The sequence below is a fragment of the Lepisosteus platostomus genome, chromosome 4 (genome assembly GCF_059453375.1).
Source record: "Lepisosteus platostomus isolate fLepPlt1 chromosome 4, fLepPlt1.hap1, whole genome shotgun sequence".
Lineage (NCBI taxonomy): Eukaryota > Metazoa > Chordata > Actinopteri > Semionotiformes > Lepisosteidae > Lepisosteus > Lepisosteus platostomus.
This window is the reverse complement of record NC_142614.1, coordinates 18,068,143-18,093,121: the sequence shown is the minus strand read 5'-3', so window position 1 is coordinate 18,093,121 and position 24,979 is coordinate 18,068,143. Positions and strand designations below refer to the sequence as shown.

The 24,979-nt window shown below is 36.1% G+C and overlaps 2 protein-coding genes and 1 long non-coding RNA gene across 5 annotated transcripts; 1 reads left to right on the top strand and 2 right to left on the bottom strand.

The window, feature by feature from the left end:
* Positions 1-342: 342 nt before the first annotated feature.
* rchy1 (ring finger and CHY zinc finger domain containing 1) lies at positions 343-11,131 on the top strand. 2 transcript variants are annotated; one of them, XM_088628808.1, is made up of 9 exons: positions 343-497; positions 1,886-2,005; positions 3,049-3,164; positions 5,245-5,323; positions 5,634-5,678; positions 7,205-7,263; positions 7,673-7,702; positions 8,168-8,288; positions 9,605-11,131. In XM_088628808.1, the coding sequence occupies exons 1-9, from the start codon at positions 444-446 to the stop codon at positions 9,731-9,733; spliced, it is 753 nt and encodes a 250-aa protein (XP_088484934.1). In that variant the 5' UTR covers positions 343-443; the 3' UTR covers positions 9,734-11,131. The 2 variants fall into 2 exon arrangements, with proteins under 2 accessions (XP_088484934.1, XP_088484935.1); XM_088628809.1 differs by lacking the exon at positions 343-497 and adding an exon at positions 1,373-1,523.
* A 334-nt stretch (positions 11,132-11,465) lies between these two features.
* On the bottom strand, positions 11,466-14,896 carry LOC148672847 (uncharacterized). The gene is made up of 2 exons (XM_088630828.1): positions 14,762-14,896; positions 11,466-13,910 (listed from the first exon to the last, which is right to left on the bottom strand). Exons 1-2 carry the CDS (start codon positions 14,867-14,869, stop codon positions 12,342-12,344), a joined length of 1,677 nt encoding a protein of 558 aa, XP_088486954.1. The 5' UTR covers positions 14,870-14,896; the 3' UTR covers positions 11,466-12,341.
* A 4,981-nt stretch (positions 14,897-19,877) lies between these two features.
* Positions 19,878-23,845, bottom strand: LOC148672846 (uncharacterized). Of its 2 annotated transcripts, none has more exons than XR_015935887.1 (4): positions 23,785-23,845; positions 23,337-23,421; positions 21,453-21,521; positions 19,878-21,020 (listed from the first exon to the last, which is right to left on the bottom strand). It is a non-coding gene; the product is annotated as an uncharacterized LOC148672846 (long non-coding RNA). The 2 variants fall into 2 exon arrangements; XR_015935886.1 differs by having other exon boundaries at positions 23,760-23,833.
* Positions 23,846-24,979: the final 1,134 nt, after the last annotated feature.

Genomic DNA, 24,979 nt, shown 5'->3' with positions numbered 1-24,979 from the left:
TATGCGCTCGAATAAATCAACTAAGTTTCTTAGAAATAATAATAGAAATAATGGCAGCATATTTTACTGCGTCTTTTATTTTTTGAAAATACACTGTACACTGTAATTCAATGTTTACAAATCTAAAAGAGCACAAGTACAGGTTATGTATGATGGTTTTATACAGTTCGTTGCTAATTTTGAATATAATATTAACATACATAATATACTGTAAATACAGTACTATATGAAATACGGTGTGCTTGACCGTAGGAAGATGGCGTCGCAAACAGCACATGTTGGTTTACGGCTAAAAAACAGTGCAGGGCTGTATCGAGTGCATTTTATGGGTGGTATACGCCCTCTCCCGTTATGTTGCGGTGTTTCACTGAAAAATGTCCAACTCTTAGTCTCATTTAGGACAGCTGAACACAGGGGAACATTTATATGAAACTCCAGCAAAAATGGCTGCTTCTGCGCTGGGATGTGAGCATTATGAGCGTAGCTGTTCATTAAAAGTAAGCATGATTTTCATTTCATTGCATACAAATTATTGGTTAGCTGACTTGTGGATTGTAGATCTGCTTAAAACACGCAATTTGTATACAGGGAATAACTACGACCACGAAGACGTGTAAGAGGTGCCTGTAAGCACTCATTTCGTTGTATTCTGTACAAGTCGAGTTCGAAATAATTTACAAAGAAGGGTAAATGAAAATTGCTTAAACTGGAAACTGGAACTTAAACTGGAAATCGGGGCACCTTCAGCACGTCCAATATACAGCAGGACACAGTGGTGTTTGCATTTTGGACAAACTTAACAGGCCTGGGATTCTTTGGACTGTTTAGTATGTTGTTTGATTTCTAGAAATAAAAATCGTTTTTTTCTGGGCAGGTGAATGTTTTTGCTACCCTTGTGAAGAAGGATTTAAAGGACTAGGCCGGTTAAGGACCGTACATCTGTAGTCATTGATTTTCATAATTTACCGGTGGAGCTTATCGTGTACCGGTACTTAATTGGGTGCACTGCCGTTCGATTCAATAGGCCAACTAAATTACATGATAATAAAAATAATCAAATAATGAGAGCCGAGTTAGACATAGAGGTCAAAGTGTTATGCTTCCTGCATGCGTAGCATTGTAATCTTTCCTCCTGATGAAACGTCAGATCAGCACTTTGTGCAGATTATTGTATAAGAATGGAGGTCATTCGCCCCATCAAACATTCGTTTTGTTGTAAATTAAATGCAAAATATAAACCCGCTTTTCCTGCAGCTGGAATTTTAAGACGACACTCAAAAGTGAAATGGGGCTGAATTTTTTTTGTTTTGTCTAAATAATCGTGCTGTTCAAAACTGCCATGTTTTGGCTCTGCACTCATGATTAAAGATCATGTAGGCACAACACAAAACAGAAGAAGGGAGTGGACCTGTAGCTGTGGAGAATGCTGAATGGCTGGAGTTACACATACTGTATAAGAAGCATGGTCCTATGGGAAACATTAAAATTGTGATTTTGTCTGGAACTTTTAGTTGGTAGATTAGGTATGTACTGCACCATGATTGTATATAATGTTAGTTTAATTATAGTTTTCAATACCCCAGTTCAGACTTGTCTCTCACCATAGTGTAAGTTGTTTTCAATCTTGTTTCAGTGGACAAAGCTACCGTGCCTAATACAATGTGTCCATGGTGTGTTTCTTGTTCCTATTAAGCTTATTTCCACTTTCGCTTTTGTCACTCTGCTGGGCTTGAAAATTGTGAAACGCAACAAAAATGTGCTGTCACCATCACAATTCTTGCAACTAGAGTTTTTTCCATACTCTGTAATGTGGTGTTGAAGTCCTGTACAAGATGCTGCAATCATGGTAAGCTTGTCATTGAAAATCTGGTTTCTCTCCACTCAGGCTCCATGCTGCGGTAAATTTTATGTGTGCCGTCTGTGCCACGACGCAAAAGAGAACCATCAGATGGATCGCTTTCAGGTGAAAGATGTCAAATGCTCTGTGTGCAACACAATCCAAAAGGTAAAGTCTTGGTGTTCAAACTCCAGTTAGGAATGTTTACAGTTTACATGCAGCAATTGTTTTGGAATTCTAATTCCACAGAACTCACAAAATTGAATTCCTTCCTGTGCCTTCGGACAACTAAGTGGTGGTTTTGTTTTGTTTGTTGCTTTTAGAGGAGACTTGATTAATGTGACTTGCAATGATCGAGTTCTCCTTTCACAAATGCAGGGTTATAGAGGTCTGGCTCAGCTGCTTAAAGGCTTATACTCAACCACACTCACTTTCTGAGGTTGAGTTGGTTTTATGTCCTCGACTTATCATGAAGTAGTAACCTGTTAAAAGGGAACTGCAGTCCCAATTTCTCAGACCGGTTATTAAATCTTGGTAACAAAATAAATTCATTGAGAGTATAGAAAAAATAGACAAATTTTAAATTATACCCAAAATCTTTGTGAACTTTTTGAGAGTACTGCAAGTCGCCATGTTGCCATAAACCCCTGGTCTCACCATGGGGAGAGAGTGAGAGTTCCTACGAATTGTGACGTGATGTAGCCCTTCCAGCTCGCTAGTCACTGTCATAATTAATGTGATGCAATGTACGAGCGACTAAATACAGGTTGTGCAGCAGATATTTCACTGTAGACAGTTTCCAATGTGATCTGTGTGCAGAGTTAACAAGTAAGTTCCATTTGTTGGCAAAACTGTCTTGAAGTCAAGAGCAATATTTCTATTGGATTAAATAAATGTTCTGTTTTGTGTTGTTTGCAGGACAAGTCCAGGATTTTGCTAGCATTGATTGCTTCATTTCATAGTTTGTTGTTATTCTAGCTGATTTCACAAAGTTTTATCACATTCTTCTTCTCATTGCAATTAATACATTCTTACAGTATATGCAGATGATGTTGTTCAGTGTGTCAGCTTCACCAAGTAAGCAGAACAGTGAAAGCATAAGGAGCATGTGATTTGTCATACGGGTTAAGCTAGTTGCATTAAAGATTCTGTGGTTGATTATGTGGTCATATTTTAACAAAAATATGATTTTTTAATTTTCTTTGTCTTAGGCTCAGCAGACATGTGAAGAGTGCCGAGTGAAATTTGGTGATTATTACTGTGACACGTGCCACTTGTTTGATAAAGACAAGAAACAGTATCATTGTGAACAATGTGGAATATGTAGGTAGGAACAAATTCTCAGTTTTTGTACAAGTATGTACCAATGGTAGTCTGAATTGTTTTTCATTTTGCTTTTTTGCAAGACATAAAAAAGAGCCCAGAAAAGACCCATTTTGTGTTTAAAGGTTTAACTCCATTTTTAATATTGTCATTAAAGCAGTATTAAAGTAAAAAGTAATTTTGAGCTCAGCATCACACAGAGATTGACTTGGTGTTTTAAGTTACTGTTGAATCACTAAGAAATGAGTGGTATTAATATTCAAGCCAGACAAACATCTTTGTTTAATTGCCTCAGCTTAGAGAACAAATACCACTGTTCAAAGGTGCATTAGTCTGTATATTTCCACTTATTGGTCACCTGTGACTAGTTTCTGACTTGTTTGTTTACACTGTACCTTTTAATTGTCAGTGCCCCTTTAATGCAAAAACTCATTTATGTCTCTCGGTTATACTGTATCTTTGTTCTGCACACATCTTTTTTGGTAAAGAGTAGTTACCTGTGCAGGTTAAGTAATGAAAGTTTTTGTTTTTGCCCTTTATCAATTTTTGGCCTGATTTTGGGGGGAGTTGTAACACCATATTTGTTCAGGGCAGGAGTGAATTGAAAATGGCTTAACACACTGTGGGAGTAAAATGTCACAATGTAAATCACCTTACCCCAACTACAAGGATATTATACAATGTATATCAGAAAAATTTTGATTAATAAAGGGAAAAGTAGGATCAGACCCTTTTAAGGATTTATTAGTCTCATTTAAGATCTACAAAGTTGTACTGCACAAAAACTTTTAATAGTTTTAAGTACTCTTTCAAAGAAACCCTCAAGCACAGGTTCTTTCTAATGCAAGTGGAACAAATAATGGAAGGACACCCAAGAGCCGGTTGTATCAAAAGCTTTTTCACGTGTAATGCTATAAATGCAAAAGCAATAACTGCAGGAGTGTAACAAAAGGCCATCACATCATCTTGCTGATAAATTATTTTGCAACAAGTGTAAATGCAAAATGGTTATTTAATTAGTATAATATATCTCTGGTACTATAGATTGTTACAGCTGAAGATGGTTGTCTGATTGTGGTTAATTCCAAGATCACCAACAGTTATATATTATCCAGCTATCCCAAAAAAAAGCACACACAGGCCCACAGTCACAAAACATCAGGTTGGATGGAAGAGAAGACTTTTTTTATGACCACATATTGCACATCGTTGTGAATTATTGCATTTGTTGTGTTTAGTGCCTTTAAAATAGACCTGGTATTACACTAACTCTTACACTCCCTCTAAGTACTAGTAGAGAAGCTTTCTGAACAGCACCTGACGATCTTGAACGTCTTTAGTGCCTTAATGCATATCTTCCCTTCCCTTGGACAGGTTCAGTTTTTCCCTCATCAAGATCTTTTTTACAAAGCAACCTCACCATTAGAAGTCATTACATCAAAGAGCATGCATATTAAAGCAAATTACTAAAAATATTTAGTGCAAATTAAATCAAGAAATAAATATTGGGATTTTTTAACCATGTTAGACATGATTGATAAGATTGACATTAGTGTTTGTATCTGGACTTTTGCTGACCATCAACACAGGTAAATTGGTTGGGTGGGAGGTATACTTCCTTTAGTGATAATTGTTAAGGGTGTGATATGGTCATAGGTGCCTGCGTGTTCTGGTTGGATCACATTTCATGTCTACACAAGTGTGTCTGCAAAACAATTTCACTCACTTGTTCTGACGTGCACTTTCTTAGCTAGACATGTGACCTTGTTTATTTTCCTATCTAAATATGTAAACATTTTACTTAGAAGAGGTGACTCATTTTAAGCAAAACTTGTCTTCTTGACCTATCTGTAAATGGCATAGCAAAGTTAAGATCCAGTTAAATTTTTATTTGGTTTATTTTTTTTTCAAATTGCACAAAATAATCTCTATGATAAAGCTCACCACTTTAATGTCCCACTTTCAGCATTAATATGTGTTTCACTTAGGTTATGTTTAGGTGTTTTTTTAAATACGTTGTAGTATTCTTTCATTGATTATTTTACAGTATGTCAAAATGGTAATATGATGTTTTTCTTTTTTAGAATTGGTCCCAGAGAAAAGTATTTTCACTGCCTGAAATGTAATCTGTGTTTAATCAGCGACCTGCAAGGAAATCATAAGGTATCTTATGCACACTTTTTTTTTGTAGCAATATCTAATTTTCTTGACAGTGATGTGTTTTAAGTTTAAGGTTTAAGTTAATAGCTTCAGTTATTTAAGGGCATCACAGCTTGACTACTGCCTGACCAATAACCACACACTTTGAGTTTAACAAACTTATGCAACTTTGAGTTGCAGAAATGTTTCCATGTTGTTTTTTTTTAAATTGAACTATTAATTGTATGGAGAGCAGCAAGAGACTCCTGAGTGGTTTTGCTATGCTAATTTGCAGCTTTGATTTTCTTATTTCATACTTAATTGCTTTTTTCAGTGTGTCGAAAATGTATCAAGACAAAACTGCCCTGTTTGTATGGAGGTAAGCCTATAAATCACAATTTAAGTTTTAATAAGTGTTCACATTTTTAATATTAAAAAAAAAATCTTGCTTACACATTTTTTATCAGATTTATATCAAATTAAAGGAATAAATCCTAAAACCCTGCAAAGTTAATTGGTAGCTGTCTGGGTGTCGTCCACAGATGGAAAGACTACCTTACAGCGTTAAAGGCAAGGACAGCAGTGCCATTTACCATTTCTATTTCTGTGTTAAAAAAAATATTGGATGCACTTTCAAATAACAGAATTATTCATTGTGATAGGCATGGAGTAATATTGAGCTCATGTTAAAGGAACTGTACTATATCATGCATATATTTAATATTCATGCACCTAAGTCTGTCCCTGGGCCTCTTGTTCTTTGAAATATATTTACTCATTTTTAAATTGAGTTCACGTGTCATGAGTCGTATGAGTACGGAAGAAAAAAAATCCTTCAGGTATATACAGTATTCTTAAAGCACCCATTTGGCACTTGGAGACAAAACAAATGTAAGTGTGCTTTTTTTAAAACAAATCGAGTAATGCAGCACACAAATCCCGAGTAATAGTGTTTCAGAGACACGGCATATAATTAACACCTACATAGTATGCTTGATAACTTAAGGTTTGATTTTTTAAAATCTAGATTGTCACTTCAGTTTCATTGGTCAATTGCTCAGTGGTCAATTTATACTTAGAACTTAAATCTGTAAAAAATCAAATTTTCGGTACATGTTACGTATGTCTAACTGTGTAAACGCATTTAAAGGGGAACTACAGTCCCAATTTCTCAGACCAGTTATTAAATCTCTGTAAAAAATAAATTCATTGATGTTATAGGAACAATTAACAAATTTTGAATTAAGCACAAAACTATGGACTTTGTGAAAGCACTGTAAGTCGCCATGTTGTCGCAAACTCGAGTTCCCATGAATTGCGACATGATGTGGCCCTTCTTGCTCACTAGTCACTGTATCGACTAATGTAATGTGATGTCTGCAGCACAACCTGTATTTATTCACTTGTATATTTTAACTGCAGAAATGTTGCAGTTTCATTTGCATGCAGAGTTAACAAGTAAGTGGTATCTGACGGCAAAACTGTCTGGAAATCAAAAGCAATATGTATGTTGTATTAAAGGCAGTGTATTCACAAGCCTGCTTGTTTATAATGTCATAGGGCTGCATGCGTCACTGGAAGTTTTGTTTTCTGAATTGCAGAATATGGTGCTGCAAATACCTGGACATTTTTTCTATGTTGTTATGTAAATTGGAGGCTGTACAAGTTACTGTGTGCTTCTAACTTTTATTGGAGTTTGAAGCACACTCATCAATTCTAAATCTTTCTAACCCCGGAATACAAAAAATGTGTTTTGCAGTTCCCCTTTAAATGAACCCTTTATAAGTTATTTTCTGTCAAAACAGATATAATGTTTTGCAGTTCCCCTTTAAATTAACCCTTTATAAGTTATTTTCTGTCAAAACAGATATAAATGTCTGAGTCCCACCTCCTTTTATTCCTTAGGATATTCATACGTCGAGGATTGGCGCACATGTTTTGCCGTGCGGTCACCTTCTTCACAAGTAAGCTCCAGTCCCTCAGTTAAAAACTGACTCCTGGTTAGTTCGAGCATCAGTGACACTTGGAGTCCAGTCTGAACTTCAGGTATCACGGCTTCATGTCTGAACTGTTTGATAATCCATCTATGACCCAGTAACCTTGGATCACAAGGGCAGCTTTGAAATAATAAGAAGTAGTTTTCATTTCTGTAAGGATAGTAAGCATCTATTGCATTGGACTTTTAAGTGCTTTTGATTTTGGTACATGTTGTTGTGAAGGGATTTCCCAGGTTTTGAATATATACCCTGCATCAGAACTTGTGAACTGCTTTGTAATGCTTTAGTTTGTGGTGGAACTTCAAGTTAAGATGCCAGATACCAACTTCACTTGTTCACTAAGTAATGTGGCAACTGCATTTGTTCTCTTTTCCAGAACCTGTTTCGAAGACATGTCTAAAACAGGGTAAGTTAGCAGATTGTAAGGATTGTTGGCTTCTCTGATTTGCTTTGACTTAATAAACAGATTTCCTTTTGTTTTTGTAGTTGCTTCCTTTTGTTCTGCTCCTTGCATGTTTTGCTTCTATAGTATGCAATACTTCATTTTCTTTGCTCTATAAACCTTTACTTTAGTTAGTGATGTGAGAAACCAAGACTTGCACTTGGTAAAACACACACTGTACCTAGTTGATGTAGCGGTAATGCATCACTTTACTTAGGCTACAAAATGAGCACAAATTCATGCATAACACTACGCAACTTGATTTAACAGCATGCATTATCCTTTATAACCTTTATAATCCTTTTGGTGAATGTAATGTTCTATGCAATATTGGTTTAGTAACAGCTTCTCACTCTTTCCTTTCTCTAAAAGGTTCCGATCCTCATTAAAAACTAAAATCAATTTTCTAACAAAGTAAATTTAACTCAGTGCATACAGGTGCCCACTGTGCATGCATTCTGCCTGGAATATGGAAGACTATTGGGATGAACTGGACAAAGAAATCTCGCAGACTCCAATGCCAACTGAATATCGGAATGTCACTGTAAAGGTAATATTAAAAGTAAACAGCCAAGCTGGTGTTTTTTTAATTCTCCAGAAACTGTCTAGAGCTTGTTTGACATTGAAAAATAAATTGCAAAAATAAAAATCTTTAGCTTTAAAAGGTAATCATAGTGTTTGTCTTAGTGTGAATAAATCCTCACTTAACGTTTTTCATTTAGTGAGGAGTGTCAGAAAACAGTTACCAGACAAGTAAATTAGTCCATATTTATCTCCAAAATCATTTTTTTGGTATAAACCTTGTTGTCCTGTTAAATATATACCATGCCATTTATAATAGCATTTGTCTTTTGTCATGTTTTAAAGGCAATAGCATAGGTTCTGCTTACATTGTGTGAAGTATTTCAGCTATGTCAGGCAGAATTTGCTGTTTCTGCCTTGTGCGGGAATGTTTTGTTTCCTAAATCCTGTTGTACAATAGCAACACACTTGAGCTGGTTGATGTAAAAGGATCCAATGGCATAGGTAGGGACAACAAAAGATGAGACTTGAGAACATAAGGAAGAACTTGTATTGAGAGCAGCTGATGCCTACCCCGCTGAGAGAACATTGTGACATACGGGTATAACTTCAGGACATTGAGACTGAGAACATTGTAAAATGTCTGGGACCCATATACAGATGCATAACAAGTTTCTTCAGTGGGTGCTGTTACAGATGACTTAAATGTGGATTGTCATTGCTATTTTTTACAATAGTATTTGTGACTTTTTTAATAAGTGGATGATTAAAGCTTTGAGACCTTTTTGAATATGAGGTTGATATTTTCAGACAGTCTCAAATTGTAAGAGAATAAAATTAACACCACCGTGTCTTCTATGGGCATTTGACTGTACAATATTTTTTGCTAAAATACAAGCATTGGAACCAGTTCGGCCATTGTCACATTGTGAATTGCACACCAGCTGCTCAGGTAGGGACTTGTGCCCTCCAAATATATTGACACCATTTATCACCATTACCTTAGATTACCTTTTAAAATAAAAAAGTTCTGTGTAGTGCATCTCTTTACTAGATACTCTTTATCTAGTTGCATGCACTCACATTGTTCTATTACGAGATAAAAGATAAAAGATGTTAAGTGATCTTAATCATGGAGATGCTGTATGTAACTTTTGGAATTGTATCCCTGGTGTATGAGTTACATGCGACTACAGTATATGATTGAGTGTGACATTGCATGTATATGATTTAGCCATAGTTCTATGGCTCTCTAACTGCACTCTCTCAATTCAGTAATTAATTTCAGGTCTTCTGCTATAGTATTGGCAGAAGTTCACTTGACCTCTTTTTTTTTTCCTTTAGATATTGTGTAACGACTGCCAGACTCGCTGCACAGTGCCTTTTCATGTGCTGGGAATGAAGTGCAGTGGGTGTGGATCCTACAACACGGCGCAGGATGGAGGGCTCATGCCTCAGGAGGACACACAGTGATGGACCCACTGTATTGCTGCCTAGAAGCTAGCAAAATCCCACAGTCCCACAATCCCACAGCTAGCCTAATTTGGAAAAGTGTTCATAATCTTGTAGAGATTCATTCATTGATTATTTTAATCATGTTCATTGAACTTGTTTGAATTTGGTCTGCAGTGTGCACAATCAATTTGGTTAAGCCCTGATTTGTACAAGAATATTTATTTGGCTGGTACTATAAACTTTAATTTACCATTTGTTTTAGTATGATGTTCCTATACTTATTCAAGTAGTCTAATAAGTCGATTTGTGCAGTTAGCGTTGCATTGAATGACCTGTGCAGTGAGAGTACGGAACCAGTTATATTGGAAAACCTGGATATTCTACTATGCGATACTCTGAAATATTTTTCTTTCTCCAGCTCGTTAGAAGTTGCTTTTGTTCTCTTCGAGCAAATACATGTTGGGACAGGAAACCAGAAATGCATTTTTCCAGTTGTTCAGCAGAATGCCCTTTTGTACTCCTGATGTGCCTCAAATCACGTCACAATGTAGAACAAGTCCTGTGGTGTTAGTTCAGCCCTGAGAAAAAAATGTTTTTGCATTGAAAATTGGCCACCCAGTCTGTCTTGATGAAACAACTGAAGGCAGACACTATGCAAAAGTGATAATACCTGTTTTAGCATTTTGTGATGTAACTCCTTTAAGCAGTTTCAAGACAAATCCAGTCATTTGGTCTCTAAAATACATAAAAGTAAAAATAAAAGTGGTAAAAATAGAAAAATAGTGTAATCATTATACTGTATTGAAAGGCACTTAGATTAGAAGATTTCCCTAATGCATCAACTGTTTAGACACATTTTCCATTACTTCTTGTCAGCCGCCATTTCTTGTAATGCATTTAAATCTTATAAAACATGAGATTCCACGTGTTTTAACTTTATTTTTTTTTATTAATGTCACGTTTTCTGCTCTTAATTCCTAAACTCATCAAATCTCAGGTTTACTTAATTGTTCAACTTGGTATATTGTCCAAATGCAGGTTTTAAATGGAGATATTATTGTTCTTAAACTGCAGCAGATCAAGTCTATGTGAGAAAGTCATACTTCTAGAACAGCACACAATGTTGACCTTCCATTAAATAATTGACACCCTTGGTTTCTTATTTATGAAATGTATATTGTGTAGAAAACCTAGTTTGGCTTTTTCCAGTATTATACTGTACATCATTGTTAAGGCCTTATTTTTATGCTTATTAAAATAGGATTAGTAACTTAGATTAATTGGGCAGTTATTCTGCTTCATTAAGTTATGAAGACAAAAATGTGAATGAATGGTGCATTGCTCCTGTGAAATACGTTGCTGTGTTTCCATTAGTTTCTGCTGTTTGAAAATACATTAAAAATAAGCCCTTCTTCAGCTTTGTCCTGTTATTTACACATCTTTTGCACTGTTAGTATGCCTCTGTGTTATATTAAAATTAAAAGCATTGTTTTTCTGAAACGTTTTCTACAAAGTATATAAGAACAACACATCAATTCTAGATTACTGAAGCATTAATATTTTGTAATGTCACCCGAGTGTTCACACAACTACAATTAGCAAGTTTTTTTTAAACTAATGTTAATGATGGATTCGATTAGGTTTCCATGTGTTACTGGTGAGGCATGTGGTGATGTTTATGGCCTAGTATCCCAAAACAGCAAGAACTTATGTTTAATGAATTACTATTAAACTTTTAATGATTTAAATGTATAAAACAAAATTGGAGGGAAAATTGCCAAAGCACGTGGTTTGTAAAACATTGATGACAGGAAGTTAATATAAAATACAAGATAAAGATGTCAACTACAGTAAATGTAATTGGATTTCTGGAAGACAAACTCAGGTAGCACTTATAATAGTACATTTTTAAGACAGTAAACGTTTATGCTCAGTGTTGAATTACTCTTTAGCCTGGTAAAACATTTGCTAACAATGACTGACCGTGTTACATTGGGATTAAGAGAATCTTTATATGCTTCTTTACAAGGTAAAACAAAACAGAAAAGTGCCATTGCTTAAACATGTGACAGATAAAACATTTTCACCGTAAAACATACTATTCTACATCTAAACAACAACATTCTGCCTTTTGTATTTAGTTGTTTCAAAAATCAATCGTTTTCTCATGTCACATATGGCTAAGTTATTAATATGCAGCAATTTTGGCAGTGACTAGTTTTCCTCTAGTCATGGCTTTATTTTTTAAACAGAAATACAGTAGATTTGTGGGTCACTTTTATGTATATTGAGTACTGTATGTATCCTTTTAACAAAAAGATTGCAATGAAAATATGGCATTCTAGCAGACCCTAAATTAACCTAGTTTAGAATAAAGTTTCTCCAGCTCAATTTGTGTACATTACCAAGATTGGTCACAAGAGGGATCAGTGAGATAACTTTTTAAGTCCAAAAGTCTCGACAAGAGTTGTTAAAAGCACAATTAGTGAATAAATGACAAACAACAGGATATTTTAAAAGAATCGCCTTTTAGAATGGCACCACATATTTTTACCTTAACCATGAATAAATTGCAATTCTTTGTATTGTCACTTATTTCCAGAAGAGGGAAATCCTATCTAACATATTATACTGTTTTTTTAGCCGTAGTGGTCTCAGCCACAGTCTCAGCTGTAGTTGTCTCGGCCACCGTCGTCTTGGCTGTAGTTGTCTCGGCCACTGTCGTCTCAGCTACTGTTGTCTCTGCTGCAGTTGTCTCGGCCACCGTAGTCTCGGCTATTGTTGTCTCGGCCACAGTCGTCTCTGCTATTGTTGTTTCAGCTGTAGTTGTCTCGGCCACAGTCGTCTCAGCTACTGTTGTTTCAGCTGTAGTTGTGTCGTCTAAAATAGCAGCAGTAATAAATGTTATATCTGCCGCAGCTGTTTCAGCTACTGTCATCTCAGCCACAGTCGTCTCTGGTACTGTCATCTCGGCGACAGTCGTCTCAGCTACTGTTGTTTCAGCTGTAGTTGTGTCATCTAAAATAGCAGCATTAATAAGTGTTACATCTGCTGCAGCTGTTTCAGCTACTGTCATCTCGGCCACAGTTGTCTCTGCTGCTGTCATTTCGGCCACAGTTGTCTCAGCTACTGTTGTTTCAGCTGTAGTTGCTGTTGTAGTGGCAGCTAAAGTGGTGCCAGATATGTTTTTTTCAGATATAGTGGTTTCAGCTAAAGTTGTTTTATCAACAGATACAGTTGTTATAGTTGTACTAGCTGTTGTTGTGTCGACTGTAGTCATGTCTCCTTTGGTGGTGGTAGCTACAGTTGTGGCAAGAGCGCTTGTTTTACCAACAGTGGATACAGCAGAGCTTGTAGTTGGGGAACCCGTTGTGAGGCTAGGGTGAGCCATAAGCTTTTGCTTGTGTAAACGATTATGAGGAGCAAAGACATATGGTATGACAATAATTCGACCTTGCAGATTTACAATGCTTGGGAGGGATGGGATCCTGGGCATTGAGGTTGGAATTATTGCAGGGGGAAGAGGTGGAGATGGTGGCTGGGGCTGACGTATTGTAAGACTGGGCTGTGGGCCTGGCGGAAGTCTTGGAGATGTTAAGTGTGCTGACAGGGTCTTCTGACCAGGCACAAACAATACACCAGGAAAGGCTGCGCGGTCTGTTGCAAACACAAAGCGTGGACCTGAACGCGACACCGGAGGAGGCGCCACAGCAGGAACAGCGCGGCGCAGGAAAAAGAAGAGCGGAGACACTGGCCTTTGGGCCTGAGGCGCCAATGGAGGCGATCTCACAGCGACTCGAGTGCTACACGGTTGTGCCGGGTCTGGCGCGGTAGAACGGGCATCCAGCTGAGAACCTCTGTTCTCAACAGGTGGTAAGGGTGCGGGTGCAGGTGGTCGGAATGCATAAACTTGTGGTCTGTGAAGATGTGCAGGGCCTGCTGGCGGCAGAGACAGAGATGAACCTCGTAGAGGAATAGAAACAAGTGAATTCTTGCTCATTTGAGGTCCCATGACAAACACTGTAGAGTGTCTCCGGTATGTGCCTGAAAATCTGGGTACCACAGGTATTGTTCTTTGGAGTGGGAAGAGTATTGTTTCTTTTTGGGACTGAGGCTTGTTCAATGAGGACGCATTGAAGAAACCTCCAGGAGACATGTGCAGTTTAGAGGAGAGTGGCATCCTTTTTTCTGTGGGCTGTGTTGAAGGGACAAAGAAAAAATGTTAATTATAAAGGAAAACCAAAATAAAATTTACCAACAGCAGAGGACTTTGACTCACTTTAGTTCTCAAACATAGGTTGTGAGTATGAATGTATTCTGAAAGATAACAGCTTAAATTCACAAATTAGCCCTAAGTATGATCCTTTTGAACTCATTAGTCCTTATCAACTCAGAACTGTCAGATTATCAACAATTATAAATAAGTGTACTGTATAAATGCACTCCATAAACACACAGCTGGTTTCTATGTTTACTAGCTCACATGATTCATTAACACCTCATAAAATGTATAAGACAGTGTTGTGCTCATGTAAGTACACAGAGTTTTTCACATAGCAAATCTTTTATAAGCCTATAGTACATTTCTATTCATGTACAGTACAAAAAGTGATATGTTAGGTATGGTTTCATGCTAAATAAAACTTACATAGCTCTGTCCCTTTAATGAATGAGAGAGTAGAAGTATGATAGACCCTTCTCAAAAGTTTGTTGCTTAGGATGTTTCAAACTAGTGGAAAACTCAGCTTGATATGGTGCCTCCTAATACGTTTCAAAAACCAAAGAATGTTCATATTTTTTTATTATTACTGAAGAAAGAAACACAGGCATTAGATGATCAAATCTCCAATTGGCTCCAAAGCAACAACATAACTACTGTATAAGTCACATTTAGGAACATTTAGGTACAATGGTATATGTTATCCATATTTAACGTTTTGCATAAATCGTGGTTTAATGACATTTGAAATATAATTAAAACTACCAATGTTACCATATCAAAAGCTAAAAATATATTTGAATAATAATAACAATAATAATACTTACTACAACAAAGGCTTTGCTGTCTAAAACAATCAGAAAACAAATGTAGACTTTCATCTTCTTCACTGACTGATAGAAAATCAATAGTTCTAATAAATATAACAAAAACATGTTCAGCAGTGTTCGTGCAACTGTGAGTTTTCAGTGCACCGGTTCAGTTTCTTGATGTGTGCTTGCCTTAAATCACTAAAACACCTTTACCCCCCCCACACACACTTCAAAACATCTCTTCTGCCTGCAGCCAACTAAGATTGTTTTAAACCCCATTATATTATGAATCAATGAATGTATGTTAAGTATAGATCATAAAATAAAGGATTCCAATGGACTTGAATCATGCATTCTTTCATTATTACAGTATGTATTGCTAGTCTGCTTGAGTAGATATAGAAATCACTTGTGCTATTTTGCAAAGTTCAGCCTGCCCAATAATTGAATAATGGTTAGATTAGATATTTAACTAATCAGTTATTATGCATGCCTTAGTGGCAAATGACCCAGAGAGACACTTGAATTAATGCTATTGCAATAAAATAATACAATGTGTCAATTGTATGATAGTAAAATACCAACATCTGTGGAAATAAATGTAAGTTATATTTAGGGTATTATACATAATAATACATTATAAAAAGTATTTATACAGGTTGTATTGTGAAATTTCTTAAAATATTATTAAAAATATTTGTATTATATTTTGGTTATGCAAGCCTCCTCTTATTTGTAATATCAATACCAATAAGTACTCACAAAGCTCTGGGTTAAATTTTTGGCACCAAGGAAATATACCACACATTTCCTGACTTTCTAGTACACTGTAGCAAAATTATTTTATGTCTCAAGATTTTCTAAGTGAAATATATTTTTCTGAAATCCTCTCTATTTCTTGTAACGATCAAAACATAAAGGTATGAATAATTTGTGTGTGTTATTAATTTAATACTGAGGCTCTAATGAGTTCTCATCCATCTTCTGGTCTGCCTTTAACTCAACATTAAATTTAATAATAAAAGCAGTTCTGGCATTCTACACCTAATCAACAGAAACCATGTGTTCCAGTGGCTACTTGTTAATGCTGCAGGCAATTAGTGTGATCCAGCAACTATTTACAGAAATTGCTCACATGTGTGATGTTACAAGTGTAAAGATGACAAAGCCAACATACTTCACTTACCAATAGTCCCAAGGTGTAAATTTAATTGGAGCCATAAAGAAGTCTGTGTTGTTGAATTTCAAAACCAGTGTCTTACCCATCAGGTATGTTAATATAAAAAAACATAAATCTCCAAACACTACTTTTATACATTTCAAGAACAGAATGTAAATATGTCTCATTTGATCTCTTATTTGGATCTCTTCTTAGGCTGTTTCCACAAGGTGAAACAGTGAAACAAACCAAAAACTGCATGTGATAACTACTGTATATGGAGTGTATTTAAAACTGAGCAGAGGTCATATTACTCTGCCAAAGAGGTCAGTCAAGAGTGAAGCAGGAGTGAGGCAGATCTGCCTCAGTATACCCATGTTGTAAGAGGCACATCTGCTGACAATACTACATTTTGATAAGTACAAAATAGTACAAAAATTGACAGAGGATGCTTATGTCCCTGAAACAGTTATTTTTGGGATTTCAGGATCAATATGAAGTTACAACAGCATAAAGAGTGTTAAAGTGTTAAACAGGAGGACATAAGAGAGTAGCAGACCAAAAGAACAGAGATAGAATACTGTTACTGAGCCAGCAGCCGGACAATAAAGACAAAAAACAGATTGCAGAGGGCTGACAACAGCCATAACTGCTCAAAAGGAGGAAAAGCACCAATTAACAAATTAACATCTTTGTTTGAAGTATCAAAACAAACAGGGAGAGAATTACTTGCTCATATCAGAAGGCTTCAACTTAGAGGATTTGACTGTTTAGAATTGGTCTCCTTGTAAATGTTGTGGAAGTGCTACTTAAAGCAGCAAGCTAAACATAAACAGAGAACATGCCTGCTTCTTCTCCAAGATCATTATCTCTATGTTGAAATGAAAGAGCCCTTATAGTTCACTAGCTTTATTTTTCCTTCTGTTCTATGTGGCCCTATGTGGTCATGTTGTTGTGCAATGTGAAACCACCAGGTATGGTACAGTATGTGATTATATTGACCACAGCAGGTAAAGGCAGTATGTGAAGATAAGAAAAAAAAACATTCCTCAGGGATACAAAGACAAGAATTATAGTGCCATATCTAGTTTGCAGTACCTTTTGTTTTTTTTCCTTATATTATATCTTTGTATGCAAACATTTAATGCATGTACATTTCGTAAAAGAATATGGTATACCACCCATTATTAGAGAAAAAAGGTTTATCTAAAACCTAGCTTTTTATTTTTTTCTGTCTGCTAACATTTTTATAAAAATTAAATCATTTGAGCATTTACCATATGTTCTTATTCTATATGTTTTCATTTAATGCACTAAATGGGGGGTTATAATAGGAATGTGCACTGTGTTCTCTATTGTAAGTAACTGTCCTACAGTATACACCTCTTCAGACTCCTGTGGTCTGAGATTACTGTTGAAACCAGGAGAGAGAAGATCTTGCACAAACCCCAGTGCATTCACTTTAATTTCAGTCCTTAATATCAGGTTATTGTCTTTTCACCAGCTGCAATGTTATTAAGAGAGCCCTCCCTGTTTGTTCGATTTTTCTTAACAGTTTAAATACTAATCTATCATATGGCCTTAGAAGCTACAGTTAATTCATTTTTGAACGGGAACACCAATGTCTTTAAGTGACATAAAAAGTGAAAAAGAATCGACATAAAGCAGCCATTTGGAAGAGCAGTAGTGAAAGTAAAAATAAAAATGACTAACAAGTGCAATTATGTTGACTTTCTCTTGATGTTGACTTTATGAAGGTCCTTCCCTTTTCAGATTATTTCAGCTAAATGTATGCTTTTTCTACAATTTAAAGAAACACAAAGTAAAAAGAAGGTTTCTGATATTAACATGGATTTTGTAATGTATGTTTTCTTAGTATTTGATTTCATTTGCTTAAAACAATGATATCAATCTGTATATTTTTAGTTTATTTTAAAGACAATATAATCTTCCAACATTTATATCTGAAACGGAACATTTGCACAATGCAAAGATCCAGGATTTGCAGACCACACTATTTTATGCTGACAAGACTGAACCTGTTTCACACTTCAAGGCAAACACAATTTTCCCCACTGGCTACTGGTTTGGTTATGTACTCACAGCCTGTCAATGTTTTCTTAAATTGTTCTGATAAAAATTTGTGGGATTTGTAAATGACTAAGTACTGCATTTAAAATATTTTAATTTAAATATTCAAAAATAACACTGTTTATAACGTAAAAAATAGTACCCTACATTGTATATAATTTAAAGTTAGAATGACTAAAAATGTGTAATCCATAGTAAATCTATTTTTCCACGCTTCTTGTGCATTTCAGTACCATATAGAATTAAAAACAGATGATTAAATTCAGAATGCCGAATTAGTGAAATCAGTAAAATGGAATTATCTTGCTTCTGAAGAACTTTCTATATTATAGAACTCATTTCTGCCTTAATTAGAAATGGTTATTTGATAACAGTGCTACTGTAGGATACTATGGAAAGGATATCCTGAATGTTATTTTTGGAAAATTCCAGAGAATTATTCTATAATTCTATTATTTCTCACAGAAGTTTTTTAAATACAAATTCAATGGATACCAATTTAAGAAAATCAAATCCAGCATAGATATATTGTATCCATGCTTTAATTACCTTTCCCTGGAACATTACTACCACAAAAGTGTGACTTTATGTATTAACGGCACTATGCATTAACAGAATTATGCATTAACGGCACTATTGCACTTTCTGATTGTTATTTAATTCTCAAGTTTTGTATGCACTGCTATGCACTGCTAGCTCTCTACTGTCACCTACTGAACTGACATCTTTCTATGAGACTCCCTGTTAAGAGGAGAAAACTGAAATCTAAAGTGGTTAAAGAGGCATATGGTTAACAGTGTCTTTGTCTTATGATGTATGAAGTATGATGTTATTATGATATCCTAAATTAAATGACTGGCTTGATCAACTTTACCAAATAACAAACAACAACTCAGCTCTAATAAAAACAAAATTAGAAATGTGAAATGTCCATGACTAAGACTGTGTATACGTCACGATTGTAATCCCTCCTCTTAAGGGCACTCTGGCTCTTTCACATTTCAGTTGATCATGTGCACCTGTTTCCAATCCTGCCCCTCCTTATTTAAGCCAGGCGCTCTCGCTACTCCTGGCTCTGCATTGGAAAATGGACGCCCGGAGACCCGCCTACCATCAAGTTGCCCTACATCCGCGGCTTGAGGGCATAGGCCTCCTATTGGCATCCTGACCCAGCTGAGTCCGGGGCTCAGAGCGCCTGGCCCCGTCATCCCATTTTTATTCCCTCTCCCTGCACCGGATCTCATTCCGGTTTTTAACTTTGTCTTGTCTTGGATGGATCACCTGGTTCTGGACTATTGGACTTCATCCTGGATTTTCCCTTGGACTCCTCTGGACTTGTCTGCCATGGCCACACACCCTGATTTCAACCTGCCCTGATCCTTGTGTCCTCCCCGTTGTCCTTTTCCACCTACTTCAGGATTATGCTGTCTGCATAGGGTCTTTAATAACGCACATCGCAGGTGTCAGTACTGGCTTCCATAACAGTAAAATTCAAAACATACAGTTTAATGAGTTGAGAAATTCTACTAATTGACATACAGTATATATGCTGTATATACTACGTATATATAAAGGTAAGGCCTGCAAATATATCTAAACACTTATTTTACACTCTTAAAATTGTACTCTTTTGCTTTTGGTCAGTGCTAATCACCACAATATACTGTACAGTAAATGTGATTAAAATGAAAATGTTTAGAGGTTAAGTGAAGATGTCAAGCAGACGTCTTCAGTGTGAGAAAGCTTTGGAGAGCTTTATCGACAGTTAATCTTCTTTTAAGATTTAGCTTGATTAGGCAAACATTTCAATTGCTTGGGCTTCATTAATAAAATTCTGAATTATCATTCAAAAATGTTTAAAGTAAATAAACCAACCAAGCCTTTGCTGATGCTGAAAGACCTTTAATGCACATTCACAGTACAGAGAGTAGACTGTTTACTGTAAAACATAGCACTGACAAGATGACAAAACAAAGCTTTCAATTTAACATGGCAAAGACTAAAACTGGAGATAGCATTACCATTTAAAAGAAATAAAAACTATTTTTCAAGCAAAACTAAATAATAACCACTGTTCCCTGTGATCTTGTATTGTTTGCTGTTGGACACCAAGAAAAGCTTGTATACTGTACATATGCAAGATTTACTGTTTACTGTATATACTGTATTTTATCATTTTCACTATTTTGCTCACTATGCTATTAAACTAAATTACAGATTTGATATCAAACAATATACAGCAGTCATACTATTACTAATACAACCACTATCATACTACTATCAGATTTAAGAACAATTATAAGTCTTCTAATTAAGGAAAGACTAAAATTGATAAAAACCATAATTGACAATGCTGAGACTTCTTTCAGTAATCTCTGAGTTTCCTTCCAATTATATTTTGTACAACGCAAAACAGTAAACATCATATTGTGGTAGTTCTGAGTGGTGTTCAACAAAACGTAAATTGACATATAGAATATATATGCAAAAGTAAAGTCTAGATGATTATCTGCAGAAGGATTACAGTAGATATAAATTAATGTTATTTTATTTTCTATTAGTAAAGGTCAAATATTAATTTCTGTGAAAAAGCCTGGAGTTAAGAAATCAAAAAATCATGCTGCACATCTTGCTTCGCACATAGTGAAGTGTGGAATTGTGGTTGAACTAATGGACAAGAGGTTTAAATCTACAAAGTTTAGCAGGTATGAGACAGTGTTATTCCTCGGCACAGGGAAGTGTTGACCACTCTACTAGCTCTAGTAATCACTTAAGTGTAGTGGCAGTAGGAGGTAATGTTGTAGCCGTAGTACTAGTGAGGGTGGTTGTAGACTGTACTGTAGTACTTGTTGTAACAGGGGTTGTTCTAGTAGTGACGGTGGTGGTTGAAGTTGGCGCGGTTGTAGTTTTTCCCTTGCAGTGTGGGTCTCTTCCGGGGAATTTAGGGTGCTCCCCATGGGGGGGGGGAGGCCTCCTATCACCATGTCTCCCTGGTCCCGGCAGAGGTGGCCCTCTTGGGAATGCCTGTTGAAGTAAAAGCCCTTTTAATTCTCATGTAGCACAACAGCCAAGGTGTATCAAAAGCTGCAGAAAATCTACTATGCTTCATTATTCCTAATTTAAAAAAGGGGATGTTTAAGTGTTAAAATATATATTTCTGCCAGGTATCTTACTATGTATTTCAATTATGATTATAATTATATAATAATCATTCCTAGATACAGAATATAATGTAGAAACCGTATAACTGAAATATCCCCAAATACCAGTGATTTACAGCAATACAGATCATATAAAAAGAGTAAATTTTAATGATTTAGGAATAAAGAACGGCAGCAGGAAAAAAACATAGATAAAAGGATAATTAAAATGTGATGATTTATATTACCTTTTCTAATTTAAACATGGCTGTGTTATACTGAACTGAGCAAACTTATTTATTTAAAAGATACTTACAGAAACGCTGACAGCTGCAACCACGCAGAATAAAGTAAGCACAAAAAACTTCATGGTTGATGCAATCACCTGAAAAATAGGCGACTTTATTAATACATTATATTTGTTAGCACTTACATAAGAATGTATATCCTTGCGTGGGTTTTAATCTGTACATTTTTGTCACATTTTACACATGTTGAAAAGACATCCTTAAGCTAATGTGAAGTTATTGGTTACAAACAAAAGGAGACCATTTAGCCCACTAGCTCATTAATCAAATAAATTTAAATTAGGGCTTTAGGAACCATGGGACAAGCATTTAGAAATTTCCAGAAGTGTATTCTATTAGGTTCATCAGGGATTTTGGCTTGGAGAGCTGTGCCAAAGAAGCTAGCGTCTTGTACAGTAATTCTATGACCGGATTCTGCAGTGCCCATGAACAATCACCACACCCCAGCATAGTGCTGAGAGTAAGCATGCACCTTCTTTAGTTTCTTTGCACCAAGGTTAATTTTATTCTACTGTCAGGGTGGAAAGAGACTATAATTATGCCTGAAAAAGCAGAATACTATACATATGCCATCTTGGGGCAGAGCAGTGGCACTGTGGCTAAGGATCCATGCCTGTGGCTGGAAGGTTACTGGTTCAAATCCAGCAGCTGGCAGAAGAATCCTACTCTGTTGGGCCCCTGAGCAAGGCCCTTAACCCCAACTGCTCCAGGGGAGCTGTACAACGGTTGACCCTGTGCTCTGACCCCAAGCTTCTCTCTCTGTCTGTGTGTCTGTATCTCATGGAGAGCAAGCTGGGGTATGCTAAAGGACAAATTCCTAATGCCAGAAATTGTATATGGCTAATAAAGTGATCTTATCTTATGTTTGGGCTCACAGATTTCTGAGGAAAGGTCAGTTTGTTTACACCTGAGTGACTGAACACCAAATGACTAAGGCTGTTCTGGGGTGCAGGAAGGCTTTTTTTACCCTGTCTGTTTGTGCCTTTGTCATATTGTGCATGAATCTGCTATGGAGAAAATGGCAGAGTATAAAGGAGCAGTGTCATTTAAGAAGGACTACAGTTTAGCTTATTGTCTTCTGCTCCAGAAAGAGCAGCAAAAGCACCACAAGTAAATCTACAGCCACTGTGCCTCCTTCCATAATGTGCTACTCAAAATATATATTTACAGTAGATAATCTCATGTTGCTTTGAATGGAATTTCACTGTTCTGAGATGTGTCATTTAAATTACGTTTTGGTTTTATAAGCTTGTTTTTTGGGATTGCAATGGGTGTTGCTCATCTTGTTCATTGCAGCTCTGTCACCTCGGGGCAACACAGAAACACAGTACAGTGTTAATGGAAATCTATTGTGTGCAACATGCTAAACTATGACAGTATTAGGTATATATACTGGAAATTATTACAAATTATATGTAAGTTATATATTAGAAATATGTACATATGATATACTGTATAAATTATTAAAAATACATACTCATAGTATTAACTGTATAATTAAAAATTATGAATTGAATAATAAATTCGATCTGTAAGTTTGGCAAACTAATATGTGGTTGTGCTGTTGGAGTCTTGGGACAGACTGTCACTGGTCTGACTGTTCTTTGAGTTACAGTACATTTTACAGACAGGGCTGGAACTGTCTACTATTCTCTTTCACAGCTAATCAGTAAAAACATCTGTTCATTTTAATTATCTATAATGTTCAAGCTGAGCTAAAAGGTAAATGAAATAGTAAGAGTTCACAAGTAACCTATTTGCAGCATTACAATACAACTGAGCAGGTATTTTGAAGATATCCCGTGCAGAGATATTAATATTAATATTAACAGTATAAAGAGGTAAGAAGCTGTGAACAGATACTTTGAAAATATTTTAAACATCGCTCTTACCTGTAGCTTTGACTGTAACCCTCTGTGTGGTTATGAGTGGATTTCCAATTCTTTCTGTCGCAAAGTCTTACAATGTAATGCAGGTCTGTAGAATAAAAAAAGGAGCATCACAGGCTCTTAATATTTTCACTCAGACATTTTAATCATGGTAACCTCTCTGATTTATGATGATAAAACAAAATTCATAGAATAATACCATTCCATCTACTGTTACTATATATCATAAAGAATAAAATCTGCTATTGGAAATGCAGGAAATTGAAAAAATGAGAAACAAAGGCTTTTAGCTCTGGTATTATAAGTAGATATTTTACCTAAAACAGTATGAAAATAATCATGCATGCAATTCAGCCAAGCACACCATAGACTTTCTGTTTTTTTCTGATGTTAAAAACAGATGTTAAAGTTAATACATTTTTTTACCTGTCAATTGTAATAAATGTTTTACCTGTTGGCTTGTTGAGAGAGCAGATTAGTGAAGTTCAAATGTATTGCTCTTTATATAGTTACCCATGTGCGTGTAAATCTACTTGTGTGGGCCACAGGGATTTGTAATGGAAAGCTTTAATTGGAGAAAAATCTTGAGCATAATAGGAATAATTATCCCATCATGTTGAAATGGCTTAGTTATAATATTGCACAAACAATGTAGGAATTATAAGAACATACACAAACAAAAGGAGACTATTTGGCCCAGTTTTCTCATTAATTTGGTTGGTAGGTTAGTAACCAAGCACAATTCCTCAACTAGTGCAATCTGCACAGCTGCTCTTTCAGTCCCACCTTCAGTTACCCCACCCTTTGAAAGCTTAAACAGGGTCTTTTCTATTGCAATGTCGGACATTATTCTTAAAATTAAAACAACTACATGTTCCTTGGATCATATTCCTATGCCTGTGTTTAAAGCCTGCTTCTGTTCTGATTCAGTTTACCACAGACCTGATTAATTAATCCCTTGAGACTGGAGAAGTGCCATTCCTGTTCAAAACAGATGCTGTTAACCCCTCTTGAAGAAATCTAAACTTGACCCCAACCTACTCTCCAGTTAAAGGCCTATCTCTGACCTCCACTTCATCTCAAAGGTTCTCTAGAAGGCAGTAGATACTCAGCTACAGTTTCACATGAGTTCCCTCCAACTCTTTCAAAAATTCCAGTCAGGTTTCCAACCCTTTAACAGCACAGGGACCGTCCTTGTGAAAGCTTCCAACAATCTACGAATGTCTTGTCTGACTTTTTCTCTCAGAAGCCTTCAACACTGTGGATGAAAATATTCTTCTGCAGAGAGCAATGTTGGACTACACGGCACATCTCTGACCTGGTTTTTCTCCTATCTTTTCTACTGGAGAAACAAGATCAGAGTTGTTGCCAGTGACTTGTGGTGTTCCACAAGGGTCAGTTCTGGAACCCATATTGTTTCTTATTTACTGTACTGGCTCCCTCTGGGAAAGATTATGCAACATTGGGGCATTAACTTTCACATATATGCAGATGGCACACAGCTGTATATTAACACCAAACCTGATGTGTCCACTGCATTGGAAAATTATCAGGATACGGATGAGCCAGTTTTCTCATACTTAATAACACCACAACATAAGCCATGCTAATTTTACCAAAACTAGAAACTGCAGTCATCATCGAAA